General features: G+C 41.7%; 1 protein-coding gene across 1 annotated transcript in view; it reads left to right on the top strand.

Moving 5' to 3' along the window:
• Positions 1-10,061, top strand: part of SLC35F1 (solute carrier family 35 member F1) — a 251,847-nt gene extending 241,786 nt beyond the window's left edge. The window contains exon 8 of the mRNA XM_013004495.2: positions 6,336-10,061. Within this exon, the coding sequence (XP_012859949.1) occupies positions 6,336-6,560 (225 nt within the window). The 3' untranslated portion in view covers positions 6,561-10,061. The remainder of the gene's footprint in view (positions 1-6,335) is intronic.
• Positions 10,062-13,493: the final 3,432 nt, after the last annotated feature.

Here is a 13,493-nt window from a genome sequence, read left to right on the forward strand (position 1 = left end):
GTCTGGGTTTTTTTTTTTTCCTAAAAAAATAAATGGGCATGAAAAGATGAGCAGGGAAGAAAGGGGAGTGTACAGATTGTGTTAAAAGCTCCAGTCTCTCCTGACAATTTATTTCCAATGCCACAAACCCAGAAGCAGGACATTTGCATCTTTAATACTCAATAATATAAACAATCCTGTTGATTTAGTGCAGAGCCCAAACTAGGAGGTCAAGCATCCACTTGTTTGTGTTGGCTTTTCTGCAGAGCCAGTTCACTCTTGTGTCTTTGGCCTGCATAGCAGTTGGCTCAGACCCAGCAGCAGATCAGGACCAGGCCGAGCATTTGTTCGCAGGCTCCTAACCGGACCTCAGCCCTGCCCAACTTCCTCTTGTTTCGGTCCCAGCAATTCCACTCCCAGGCTTAGTGGGTGGTCCAGGAAGTTATAAAATGCACCTGGATGCTAAGCTATAGAAAGGGACTGCAAAAAGTTCCTAGAAATAATTCATTTACTTTTACTCCTATTTTTCCATGATGTTTTTTGGAAGCCACTTGGTACTGTCATTACTGAACCGTTTTCCTCTTCCTAAGCCCAAGACACAGGAATTGGCCATTTCCTTCCCCAAACTGTTGGCCAACAGTTCCACCCATCAATTCACAAAGTAAGTGGGAATTCAAGAAAATTCAGACTCCTTGCACTTTTATCAGCTTATCACATTTAAACTTAAAAATCTCCTATATGGCAGTATTTACACTTAATGATCTACTATTTTCATTGGTACTTCTTTACTTAGTCATTGACCAGTGTCTAAACCGCCCTGGTGCCTGCAACCTGCCGATTGTTTAAATCTAGTTCTGTTGTTTTAAACTAGTTTGGACTAGTTTTAGTCCTTCTTGATCTAGAAATCATGGCTTAAAGTGCCAGTTGTTACCTGTATTTCACATGACAAAACATGGAAGCGCCAGGTAAAGGACACATTATGTTATGCTGCAAAGAAGATTCAGGAAAATGTTCCCACCCTTAATGAAAAATCTGTTTTTTCCCGGTGTGATTTGTCTGCTGAAACTCCCCGGCCATTCTCCAGGCCCCCAAAATCCAGCAGCTCTTGAACTTTACATTTTCCAGCCTCTGTGGCCAAACCCCAGGAAGGACCACCTGTGGCCCCATAGTGTTCTCTTACCGCTGATTGTGTTTATTTCTGAAGCTACTGCAAGTTCATAAGGCAGAGCATATGAGGAAGGATCAGCAGCCACCTATGCGTGCGTGCGTGCGTGTGAGTGAGAGAGAGAGAGAGAGAGACATTCAGTGTCAGGCATCTCAGGCTTAAGCAGACATAGACACAAAACACATGCTGGTTCAATTTAGAAAAGAATTACTATGTTGGGCTATCTTGATCTTCAGTCTCCTTTCTTTCCAGCTACTGAGAAATTTTCTTTGCACGTATCTTTTTAAAATATGACCTGCTTTTCTAAATCCTACTCTATTTTCCCCGAGTTTCCCCCAGGAAATTAGAACTACATCTCTCCTTTTTCCCTCAGGTAACTCCAGGATCTTTGCCCCAAGACTCAGTCTGTTAGGCCCTCCTCTTCTGAACACCTCACCAACTACTCCTTCTCAGTCTTCCTTCTGGCTCCCGCAAGTGGCAGAGTTTCTTATTTCCATGAGAACTGTTTTTTAAAGATACAACTACTCAGACTTTTTTTTCTTTAAGAACTAACGCATCCTTTAAGCTTTCATTAAATAAATAATTTGTTATGATCATTAATAAACATTAGCAAAGTCATTTAGCCAAAATGGCCGTAGTCCAACAGCAGAAATGACACCAAAGCTGTACTATTCAAAAGCGTGTTCCAGAGAGAGATTGGTTTAAGGGCAATTCTCCAGAAAGGAAATAAGCCAGGCCCACCATGCACCACTGGGTGGTCGCTATGATCCGGAAAAGTAGCCCGTAAGCCCAGGGCTCTTCACGCGCTTCATTCCACCACGCGCTTCACTGAGGATTACCCGTGTTCCCTCTGCTCACCCAGGCCAGAGTTTTCGTCAAGCCAGAAAAAGAAAGTTGCCCTTGAAAATTACCCTTCCCTCACCTATTGCAGTGGATATATTTATAAGTGTAACTTGAAATGACTTTCAAACCATGTCTTTTAATACTTGTATGGGTTTGGTCCATTAAAACCATTAGTTTATGAAGACATAGTTTAAATATTTAATATAAAAGCTAAAATGAACATTGGAGCTGTCCTGAACTGATGTGCAGAATGTCCCATTAACTAAATAGTAATCATAGTGAGATGCCAGCTGGCTGAGCGCTCAGATTAAACCCGGTTGGAGGTTAAAGAGCCTTATTATCTGTTGTCTAAGCTGCCTCGTTGGGTCCGATGGCTTGTGTCTCAGTCAGATTGCTCTAAGTGACACACAGGGATTGCCACTGTGTACGGCGAGTGCTTTCGGACCCGTCTTAGCAATGAGACCCATCAAGAGGGGAAAAGACAGTCTGCAGTGTGGTGTGTGGATCCAGGCTGTGGATCCTTTTTCAGCCTCTGAAAGAGACAATGTAGATCAAATGCCAGAAGTAAAGTGGATCTCAGCATAGAACATGCTGCGCAGACTGGGCTCCAGTCGATTGCAGGAGGGTTAAAGTGGCAAATCGCAGTGGTATGTGCTCTTAAAGGGCACCAAGCAACAAGCTTCCCTTTTTCGCAACTCAGCGATGGTTTTTCAAGTCTCCTCCCAGTGTCCAGAGGACTTGCTGTTCTCTTTGCTGAGAGGTCTACGAATAAGTACTTCTTTGCAATTAATAAATTAAGCAGCCTGGCATAGAAATTTTTTTGGCCAGATTTATTTATGTTCATTTTTATTAGATGGATCAAAATGTGAGGGCCATTTTCCTAACTAGACCTGATTTTTTGTTTCTATCAAGTTCCCTAAAGAAAGAAAAAACTTTTCTGGCTTTGGTAAAATGTTAAGCCTCTCTGTCTTCATTTTTCACATTCAATACACATCAAGATTGATCACCAAGCTGGCCCGACTTCTCCCTTTTGGGGCTTGTGTATTAAACGAAACCTTTCTCCGCCGTCTATTAATAAAACCTGCTGGGTGACTTCCAAGATAGCTCGGCCATGTAAAGCTCCCTACTATCCATCTTTGCACCATTTGGGAGTCGACTCTGTGTGAATTAAATGGAGATGCATTGAAAAGAAGTATGTGGTGTCGTTCTGAAGCCGTGTCCAAGGAAAACACTTTTAATGCATTTATCGTTCAACCTGATAGGTCTAAGTCTATAAAAGGGATACTCCTTTTTAAGCGGTATTTTCAGGTCTCATTATTTACAATAGCAAATTACTAAACATGTCAAAAATACATATTTAAATCGCTGTTGTGTTGATCAAGTAGGTATTTACAAAAACAACAACAACAACAGCATACCCACTGCCTCCTGGTGGATTCTGGCTCCTAGTGACTGTATAGGACAGAGTCGAACTGTTGCATAGTTTCCAGGGCTGGAAAGCTTTCTGTAAACACACTGCCTCATCTTTCCCCCTGGGAGTAAGCTGGTGAGTTCGAACTGCTGGCCTTTCTGTTAGCAGCTCAATGTTTAACCCACTGCGCCCAAAACAAATATTCAAATCTTTGTAATTTTGATAAAATAAATAGAAAAGCAAAACCAAAGCCCATTGCCATCAAATTGATTCTGACTTCCAGCGATCCTGTGAACTAGGGATCCAAACTAAGCAACTGAAAGGACTTCAAACCCTTCTAGATGGATGTTGTCTGTTAGCTGTCATCGAATCAATTCTAACTCAGGCAACCCCATGTGTGTCAGAGTAGAACTGTGCTCCGTGAAGCTTTCCACCCTATAAGCTTGGGAACAGATGGCTGGGCATATCATCCAAGGGTGGTTTTGAACTGCCAACCGGTTCGCTAGTATCTGAGCACTTTATATCAATCAGCTCCCTAGACTGGGTGCCTCTCGTTTCAGATAGAGTTTCCCACTTTCTTTTGAAACCTGCCTCCATCAAAGCAGAAAAAGGAAGAGCGATTAGGCAATTTCCAAACTGGATTCAAATCTCAGCAGCACTTCTTTCTAACCATCAGTTTTGACAAGTTTTTAACCTTTCACCTTTAGCATCATTCCCATTGCAAAACCTGCCCACCTCATGTTTATGAAACTGCCTATGCAAATCCGCTCATCAATAGTTCTCGATCTTCAGCCCAGACGCCTGCCTTCTCCATTGCCCCACCCAATTCACTGTCCTACCTTTTTTGTCTCACTGACTCCAGGATGGAAGGTTCCTTTTGGATCCACACTATGACTTTCTTGTCAGTGGGTTTTTGTTCAACAGTTTATCTATAATAAATTATTTCAGAGTATAATTTAGAGCAAAAAGTGTGAAAGACATTGGTCCAGACTGATTTTGTTTCTTTAGTCTACAATTACCAGAATTAAATGTATTCATTTATATGAAATACAAGCCCAAAGCAAACAATACTTATTAGATGCCAGACGATGTGCTAAACACTGGTTAAAAAAAAAAGACAACACACACACACAGTCCCATAGACAAGGGGCTACTGGAAGAAAACAATTAAATCAATGATTAGATAAGAGCTCTATATTCAATTACAAAATGGTACATGCTAAAATAATAATTTTAAAACCAGTAATAATGACAAAAATATTGCTAATTTGACTTAAATACTTGCTGTAAGTAATAGCTACGGCTTCTCTTAGTTCATCTTTATAACCATCCTACATAACTGGAACAATTACTATCCCCCCTTTTTGCTAATTTGGACCTGGAAAGGTTCAAAACTTGTCAAAAATAATGGTTAGAAAGAAGTGCAGCTGAGATTTGAATCCAGTTTGGAATTCAAATCCAGTTCTAACTTCAAAATCCCTTGCTTAGTCGCTCTCCCTTTGTCTGCTTTGATGGAGGCTGGTTTCGTAAGAAAGTGGGACACTGTCCTCCCCAAACAAGAGGCGCCCTGTGTGGTGGTTTGAAAATGAAAGCCATGAGCACTGGAAACACTGGGAATGATGGCAATGCGAAGAACAATCCCATGTCACTCGCCAAAGTGTCAGGTCAAGGATGAAGCTCCTGAATGTAAAATTTAAGAAAGCAAGTTGAAGAGGTGTTTGGGACTAAGTTGGGTTTCTCAGACCATATACAATAGTACCTACTGAGTGAGTGATCTTTTTAGAGTACTGTCTTATTTTAATACATTTATTGATCAAAGATCAAATTTATTTTCATAATGGAAGAGTGAATCACTTATTTCGAGTTAATTAAATGAAGCTATTACAAGTTGAATCTAGTATATAAATACCTGTCAACATTTTTAGAATATATGCATAAAAAATCAAATTTAACTGGTTATTTTCCCCCTGTGAACACGGGGTGTTGTCAAGACTGGGGAAATAGCTGTCGACTAAAAAAGATTTGGTGTGACAAAACTGAATTGTGTCAAATTTTGTTTTGTGTTGTTGTTGGGTTTATTTATTTGTGTATTTCTGAGAACAGATGAGATTCTAGTTTTGTTTTCTTCTCTTTCCTTAGAGCATAGCTCAATGTGTGATTTAAGAAGAAATTATTTGTTGAGTGAAAGATCGAATGAATGAATGAGTAAAAGATAGAAAATTCAAGCATACAAATTCCTGGGCACTAGTATAAACCAATATTTCCCCCCACAAATAGTAAATTGGTGAGCAAGTAGTTCAGAAAGCAGAATGAAACATTTTGGTTTATTTGGGCTTTAGACTGGTGCAGCAAGAAGGAATGGTAGACTATGTTAGACTATTACTTTTGGCCCAAGAATAATCTAATCTTGTAAAGATAGTTCCATGTCAATAACAGCTCCTACTAGGAAAGACCAATAGTCTCTGAACTGGATGCAGGTGAGATGGAAGTAGCCAAGGGTAGCTGTGTCTTAGAGGGGCCAGTTATTTGTAGCTTCATTACAACCTTAAATGAAATATCTGTATTTCTTCTGGACTTAAGTCACAAAAAACCAGCTCTTTATTGGGCCTCTGGTTTGTTTTTTGTTTGTTTTTAACCATATGTAAAATTCAATTTATATTTTACTAGCTCCCCCCCCCCCCCCCCCCATAGCAGGTACACAGACTGGCACTTTAAAGACAATTCGGTAAGTGGTCTGCTGTGTTAGCCACCAGGTCTAGAGAAAAGATAAGGAGAATCAATAAGACCACGCCAGATTAGGAAGAGAAAATTCACTTTCCATCAAGCCCACCAGCCAACTCATCAATTAAGCTGCTTGCTCGGCTCCCCCTCTTGAACTCATTAATGTGGACATGGGTCTGCTCCAGCTACTAAGTGACTGTGCTGTTGTGTTTTCAGTTTTCAGGACTTTACCTTCTGTCTTTCTTCACCATCCTGATTGGGCTGGTTCTCTACTCCTCCACCTCCACGTACATAGCCCAGGACCCCCGGGTATACAAGCAGTTCCGCAATCCTTCGGGACCCGTTGTGGACTTACCAACCACAGCTCAGGTGGAACCGTCTGTCACCTACACCAGCTTGGGCCAGGAAACCGAAGAGGAGCCCCACGTCCGTGTGGCCTAGGATGAGGCCCTCCCTGCCCGTGGAAGGCAGCTCAGTGCCATGTGTTCACCCATCACATACGTATTGTATATAGAGAAAGGTATTTACTAGGTGCAGTTTACATAGGTGGACTGAAAGGTAGCAAATGTGAAAGCCTGCCAAAGGAACAAGGTCAACGTCACTGGCGATGCAGGCTCCAACCTGCCTCGCTTGGAGAGATGCCGATCTAGCGTGTACCCCGATCACAAGCCCCTTGCATCAATTGCTGTGAAAAGCCTGGAATCAGAAGCAAGTATTCTTCTTTGTATCATTGTCGTTACTCTTGTTACACCAATTTTTCAGGAGGAGGTTTTGTATCCCTGATGGAAACTATTGCTAGAACCCACGTGTCATTAAGAGAATGCCTACTTTTCTATGGCAACTCACTTTTTAAAAATCATATTTTCCTGATTTTTTTTTTTGGCACAGACTACCCTTGTGATACATGTCATAGGAGCTCCCCCCATGAGAAGTTTCTTTAGCTAGGGACCGGCCTAGTGGCTAATGGTTTCCTTGGCTGTCTGTTGGATTGCCTGCTCAATGCGTATGTTGTGCTGTGATCCTTGTGGGGTGGGGCAACTGACCATATAATTCTCTATTCTAGGAATAGATATAAAACAAATTTGCCCACCCTTTTGTATTTCGGTCTGTGATTTCTCTGGGCCTTTGCCTTTCTGTTGTGCCACAGGGTTCTGCCAACCAAGTTCCTGTGGTCACAGATGCAGGAGGATCACCTTTCTGTGGTTTGTGGAGACCCCAGGGACAGTATCCTCTGAGTTTAGGAAGAGCTATGTAGATCTCTTCCCCTCCCAGGAGTCTATCTTCAAAACATATGCAAATATACAGATCTATTTCTCTTTCTAACTTTATTTAGAGATCATCTGGAAATCAATCAGGGCACTTAAAATCGCCGTGCCCCTTTTCTTTCTTAATGGTGTGGCACTTCTGTTTCAGTCCTGCAGCATAGAAATGCCCCTCGTTGTGAGGGTCCCCAGCTGTGGCACCCCCTCCCACACTGTGGTGCTGATCCAGAGCAGTCTCTGAAGAAAACTGGCTTGGGCACTTTGCCGTGGCGGTGAAGACACGGTGCTCTGATGGATGCAGAGACGATCACAGGGTCTTGATGAGTTGGAGTTCCATGCTTTCGTTGGCCTTGATGTAGTCTTTGTATCCAACACAGGGCATCCAGAAACATGGCAAGCCCATTGCTGCCAGGTGGAGGCCCAGCCATGGCTACCCGCTGTGTTCAAGACGCGCATTGAGCTTCCTCATCTTGTCTTGGCTGTCATCTTTACCCCACCAGATGGCCAGGACTTTCTTATGCAGTGTTGCTGGGTAGTTCTAATGGCCAGCCTTTTGGCTAGTCACCAAGAGCAAACCTGTCTGCATTACCCAGGCACCCAGAAACACCACCCAAACCAAACCGAACCAAACTTACTGCCACGGAGTCGATTCTGACTCATGATGACCCGATAGGACAAGGTCTCAAATGCTGTATTCTTTATGGAACGAGACTGCCACGTCTGTCTCCCGCAGATCCAAGGCTGGTGGATCCAGTTTAGCCTGGACCACTGGGCCACCAGGATGCCACAGAAGTATTAAGTTTGGTTGACACCGATGCCAGTCAAAAAGTTCCTCAGCAGAGTTATAGCATTTGAAAACCAGAAGTAAGTGTTTATGAAACGTTGGACAATTCATACCAATGCAACATACGTAAGCAAGCGAAGGAAATCAGCAGCGGGGCCACAATGAAGCAGGGGTGCCACAAAACCTGGGGTGCTGATGTAGACACCCTTATAGGACAGCATCTTCATGGGAGCATCATCAGATCTTTTTGCCCACAGATGGTCTGCCGACCTTGAAGTTAGCAGCCAAAACTTAGGCAGCCACCAGGGCTTCTATACAGAGCGTGTGTGGGGACTAAGCACTGCAGGTGACTGCTTCCTGTGCACGCCGTCCACGCCTGTGTAGCCTCTTCACCAGCTTACTACACAGGACAGGTGGTTCTGTCTCTGGAGACTAGAAAGACAAAATACCTATCTTCTCCACTAGGCCAATTTCATGGTCATCTCAGGTCAGCCCCCTAGAAATGTGTATCATTTTCTACGAAGAAGAAAAAAATCAAGGCTGCAGCGATAGCCAATCAAAATGAGTCTGCCGACATTTGCTCTTAGCTACCTTTTAAATCAGTTAAATACCTTTCTCTGAATACTTTCTCCATTCTGGTCTGCAAGACCTTTGAAGACTGTGGTTGTACTGTTGTGTTTACATTCCTTTGGTTTTCATAATTTGCTTGATTTCTTGCATTTCTAGTATTTATTTTAAGCCAAATGTTTTTAGCCTTTTTAAATTCATTTTTATGACACTAATTTGTAGATGCTTAGCAAAGTCTTATGGGAAACAAATAGCTGAAAGTACTCTCCAATTCAGTCAGTGGACTGGGATTTTTTAAATTAAAAATTCAAAAAAGTGTTTGCAATCCACAGATAGCTACAAGTTGCCATCTGAATTATTTTATAGGATATTTTCATTGACTCCATTGTATGGAAACCAAATGTGAATGTTACGTTGAGTTCATTATATACCCTTTATCATCAAGCGTCCCTGTATACAAGACTGCCATGTCACTGGGGTGCCTCACTGTGTTGGCTTGTCTCTGTTTAAGAAGGTCGATAACATATTGAAGGGTCTGAGATCGGGAGTTCCAAAATGACCCTTTGAGAAAAAAAGAAAAGAGAATAGCAAAGAACAAATTCTTTTTACGGAATGAAAGCACTCATCCTTTAGGCGTGGAGTGGGATGTGGGACAACCTTGACTCTCGTTTCAGTCTCTGAAGTTCCATAACGCAGTAGACACCAGCAAACAGACAGCGTCTAAATCCACCACCACTCACTCCTCAACGAATGAGACTTGGACCAATTTGTGTAGAATGTTCTTGAGTAAGCAAACCACAGCTCTCCTAACCCTCGCTAGAGCACAGTGGTGGCTCCCACTTCCTCAGCCAAAACCTGTGCTGGGGAGAGAGCTGGCTCTGGTCAACTCACAGCTCCAAACTCTGTAACCCACGACCAGGTAGACCAAGCAATGGAATACTTTGCACCACTGTGTCCCATGGAAATACTTCAATGTTTAGCGTAGGTATTGCTAACTGTGCTATTAACCTTTTGAGAAATGTGTAGTAATGTTTGTTTGGGTTTGTTTCTGATTTATAACCATTTAGTAGTTCCCAGCTAGCTCTCAGCACAGATTTTACCCCATGGGTAGGATTCTGTTGTTAAACCACATAACAAGCACACTAATCCTGACACCACAATTGGAAAATATGAACCAAAAAAAAGAGAAAAACAAAGAGAACTTTACACTGATAAGCTGAACACACTCTCCGTCTTTTGATGTTTGCATGCTTCCCTATGGACTGGCTGTGGCAATGTAATGCCTGTATCATGTTTTCAAATAAAAAGAAATGCTTTGTGAAAGCACTATGTTTGGGGTTTTCTTGTGTGTTTCTCTGCACTATGACAACCATGGAAACGGCTCCGTGTGATGCTAGAAATAGCTACAAGAGTCGATAGCAGCGTGCATGTCAAAATTTAGAAAAAGCAAGCAAGAAAGAAAATATTTCCAAATTAGGCAGGGCTCAGTTGGTCTCGGAGCTGTAGTTTCACAAAGCCAAATTGAGCACATTTGAAATTTGCAACATTAATTATTTATCTGGGAGCTTAAAATTGGTCTGGGGCTACCCCTTTGGGCCCACATCTAGAACACACATAGAACCATTAAAATGTACCCCCAAGAAACAGTTTCTCATAAAGACTAAAGTTCTGCACCCACTGCCCTTGGCACGGGGCCCGACATAAAGGATGACATTCCACCAGCACCCGAAGTTATCTCTAAAGGAGACACTGTTCATATTTCTGCTCAGAGTTTACATAGAATTCTGCAGTGTTCCCTTCTCCACTCACTGCAGTCATCCCGGAAATCCTTAGCATGAATTGGACATGTAAATGTATGTTATTAGCATCTACAATTAAGCCTCAAAAAATTAAACTGTCCAAGAAGACTATGCAACTAAGCTGTTCATTTAAAAGAATTTAAAAATGAAAAAGATGACTTTTCTCAAAAGAAGAGCAACAGCTTCACATCAGTCCTTCATACAATTCTTCTGAAGTTGAGATCAGCCATATCAGCTTCTATAAATAGAACTATATACACTTCTTAAAATAAACGGCTTGAAAAATGTGACTTAGATTTTGGAAATAAAAGTTTGGATTTGGGGGGTTGTCTCCTATTGTCTTGTTTACATTTGTTTAGTAAACCCTCTGATGCAAGATCAAATCAAATTGAATTTCAACACAGCCTGTGTTCAAATGCCCATCAACTCTCAATTATTTGCCTCCAAATATATGTGTCACATTTAGTTGACTTCCTCACTGAGCTGTATTTTCCTGAATAGGAATAAATGAGTTCCTTAGTCATGAGGAGTAAGGTAAGATGCACTTGAATGATGTTTCCAAGTGTTAAATGCCAACAGAAACTCATCACACTCAGTCGGAGAGCTCTAATGCACTACTTTATCTTGATGTTCCACAGGAAAAAGAAAGAGTCCATCTGAAGGAACAGGACTGAAAATCAGATCCATATCAACTTGTTTCAATGATGGTGTAGTGGGTTATGCGGTGGGCTGCTAACCACAAGGTCAGCAGTTCGAAACCACACGTTTCTCTACAGGAAAAAAAAAAGAGGGTGTTTACTCCCATAAGGAGTTACAGTCTCGAGGTCTATACAGGCAGTTCTACCCTGTCCTACAGGGTCACTAGGAGTTAGAATCGACCCACTGGCATTGAGGAAGACTGTCCAGTTGAAGCAAAACATCTTGCCCATGAGACATGCTCATAGATCTATTTTTCCCCGTTTTGATGAGTCTTAACATCTACACCAGAAATACAAAGAATGTGCAATTCTTTTTCTTACTAGAGAAATACTGCCTGAGTTATTTTTTCCTGTATCAGTGTTCTGCTACTGGTAGAGAAGAAATTGCCTAGGCCACTTCAATGTGCAATTCTGGGGAATTTTCTTTTCTTTTCTTTTTTAATGAACACTTAAAATGTCTAGTCCTTTGGATTTGGGGCTGGGACATAAAATAATAAAGTTCTTGGTTTTTGTTTTACTTACAAATGGTGCTCTGAATGATCACATTGCTTTTTAACTGTGCCCCCTCCCTTTTATCTTTGATTTCTTTTTCTTCTTTGTTCTTTCTTCCTTCTCCTGTGTCTATCAAATGGAGGTCCTACTATAGGCCACCTCGGCAGGGTTTCTGCCCTTTATTCTCTATGTGGTCAAAAATGTTTAATTCAAAAAAATTATAATACAGCTGGGAAGCCCCACACCCACCAGATGGCTTTTCACCAGTCCCTGAATGGACAGGGGATTGTGCATCACTTTTCAGAAGCCAAACATGTCACCTCCAAATACTACTGCAGCCTGATTAACAAGGAAAACTGGTGATCACAGGGATGAGGCCCCTGTGAACCGACGCTGCGATTCAAGGTGTCCATCTGGTGAGACAAAAGCCCGATGTGGATAAGAATATAAAGGCATGAGAATGAGCATGTTCACCAAGCGGCAGGGTTCAAGCTGTGAGTTATTCCATAATGCTTTAAGGATAAATCCAGGATAGATAAAAAGAATTGCTAATTTACACAACGGGGGCGGTCCATCTTCATTTACACCACTCACCCTTCTGGTGCACATTTGTTTTAAAAAGTAGAATAGAATAAAAATGTTAAGTATTTCACTGCAGATTCATTAAATGAAACCACGCTGACTCCTAAAAGACAATGATTTTAAAATCAAATCATGATTTTGAAAAAGTACTGTTTCTCCAATGCCCTAGGTATCCCTATTAGTCTCTTACCATACCAGGAAAAGAGAGGTGAAGAAAACCAAAGCCCGAAGGAACCAAGGATCCCTTTGGACCGCCGGAGCCGCAGTCCCCACTCATCTGAGACCAGCAAACTGAATGGTGCCCAGCTACCATGACCAACTGCTGTGATGGCGATAATAAGAGCAGGTCCTAGACAGAGCAGGAGGCAGACATATGTAGAACAAAACTTAAAACTCTAAAACAAACACAACGAAAACCAAGACTCACTAGTCTAGTAGATACTGGTGGAGCCCCAAGATTATGGCGCTTAGTCTCACTTCAAGTCTGAAACGGAATCTATTCCAAAAGACCATCTTTCAGCCAAACAATTAACGAGCCTGTAAAGTGAACAATAACAACCAAGAGCATGTTGCTCAAAATAAGCAACCATGGGAGGCCAAAAGAAGATGATTTGCCCAAACCAGAGTTCAAAAGACAGGCAAGGATGAAAAAGATGGCCCAGTGGTGATGAGGAGCCTGGGGGAGGGGGGGCGGTGCTGTTAAATTGAGGGGATTGCAAAGAATGCCGTGAAACAAGATGTGTGCACATTGTAGAATGGGAAGCTAATTTGAATAGTAAACTTTCACCCGTACGCCAATAAAATGCCCGAAACTAAAACAAAACAAAAGTAATACTCACATTAACAAAGCACCGTGAAACTTTTGCTGTGAGTGGTGTGAGCTCATGTCACCCATCCAGCAAAATGAAGATAAGTTTTTTTCAGAGGTGGGATTGTCAACTACTTTAACTTCTCTTATAAAGTCCCAAATTATAAAACTCATCTATGAAGGGGCATCAAAAAAGTTGTGGGAAATTATTAATGATCTTTTAATTCCATTTTCCATGAACTTTTTTCTTTTTTTAAGTTTTATTGACACATAATTCACATGTCATACAATTTAATAGTTCATTCGTATTTAAGAGTAGTGCCACTATCTCCACAGTCAATCGTAAAACATTTACTTCTTTCTTGTACTCATCGTTATCAAT

Source organism: Echinops telfairi, unplaced genomic scaffold, assembly GCF_000313985.2.
Source record: "Echinops telfairi isolate 266 unplaced genomic scaffold, ASM31398v2 ScPeMD7_3533;HRSCAF=4204_0, whole genome shotgun sequence".
Taxonomy (NCBI): Eukaryota; Metazoa; Chordata; class Mammalia; order Afrosoricida; family Tenrecidae; genus Echinops; species Echinops telfairi.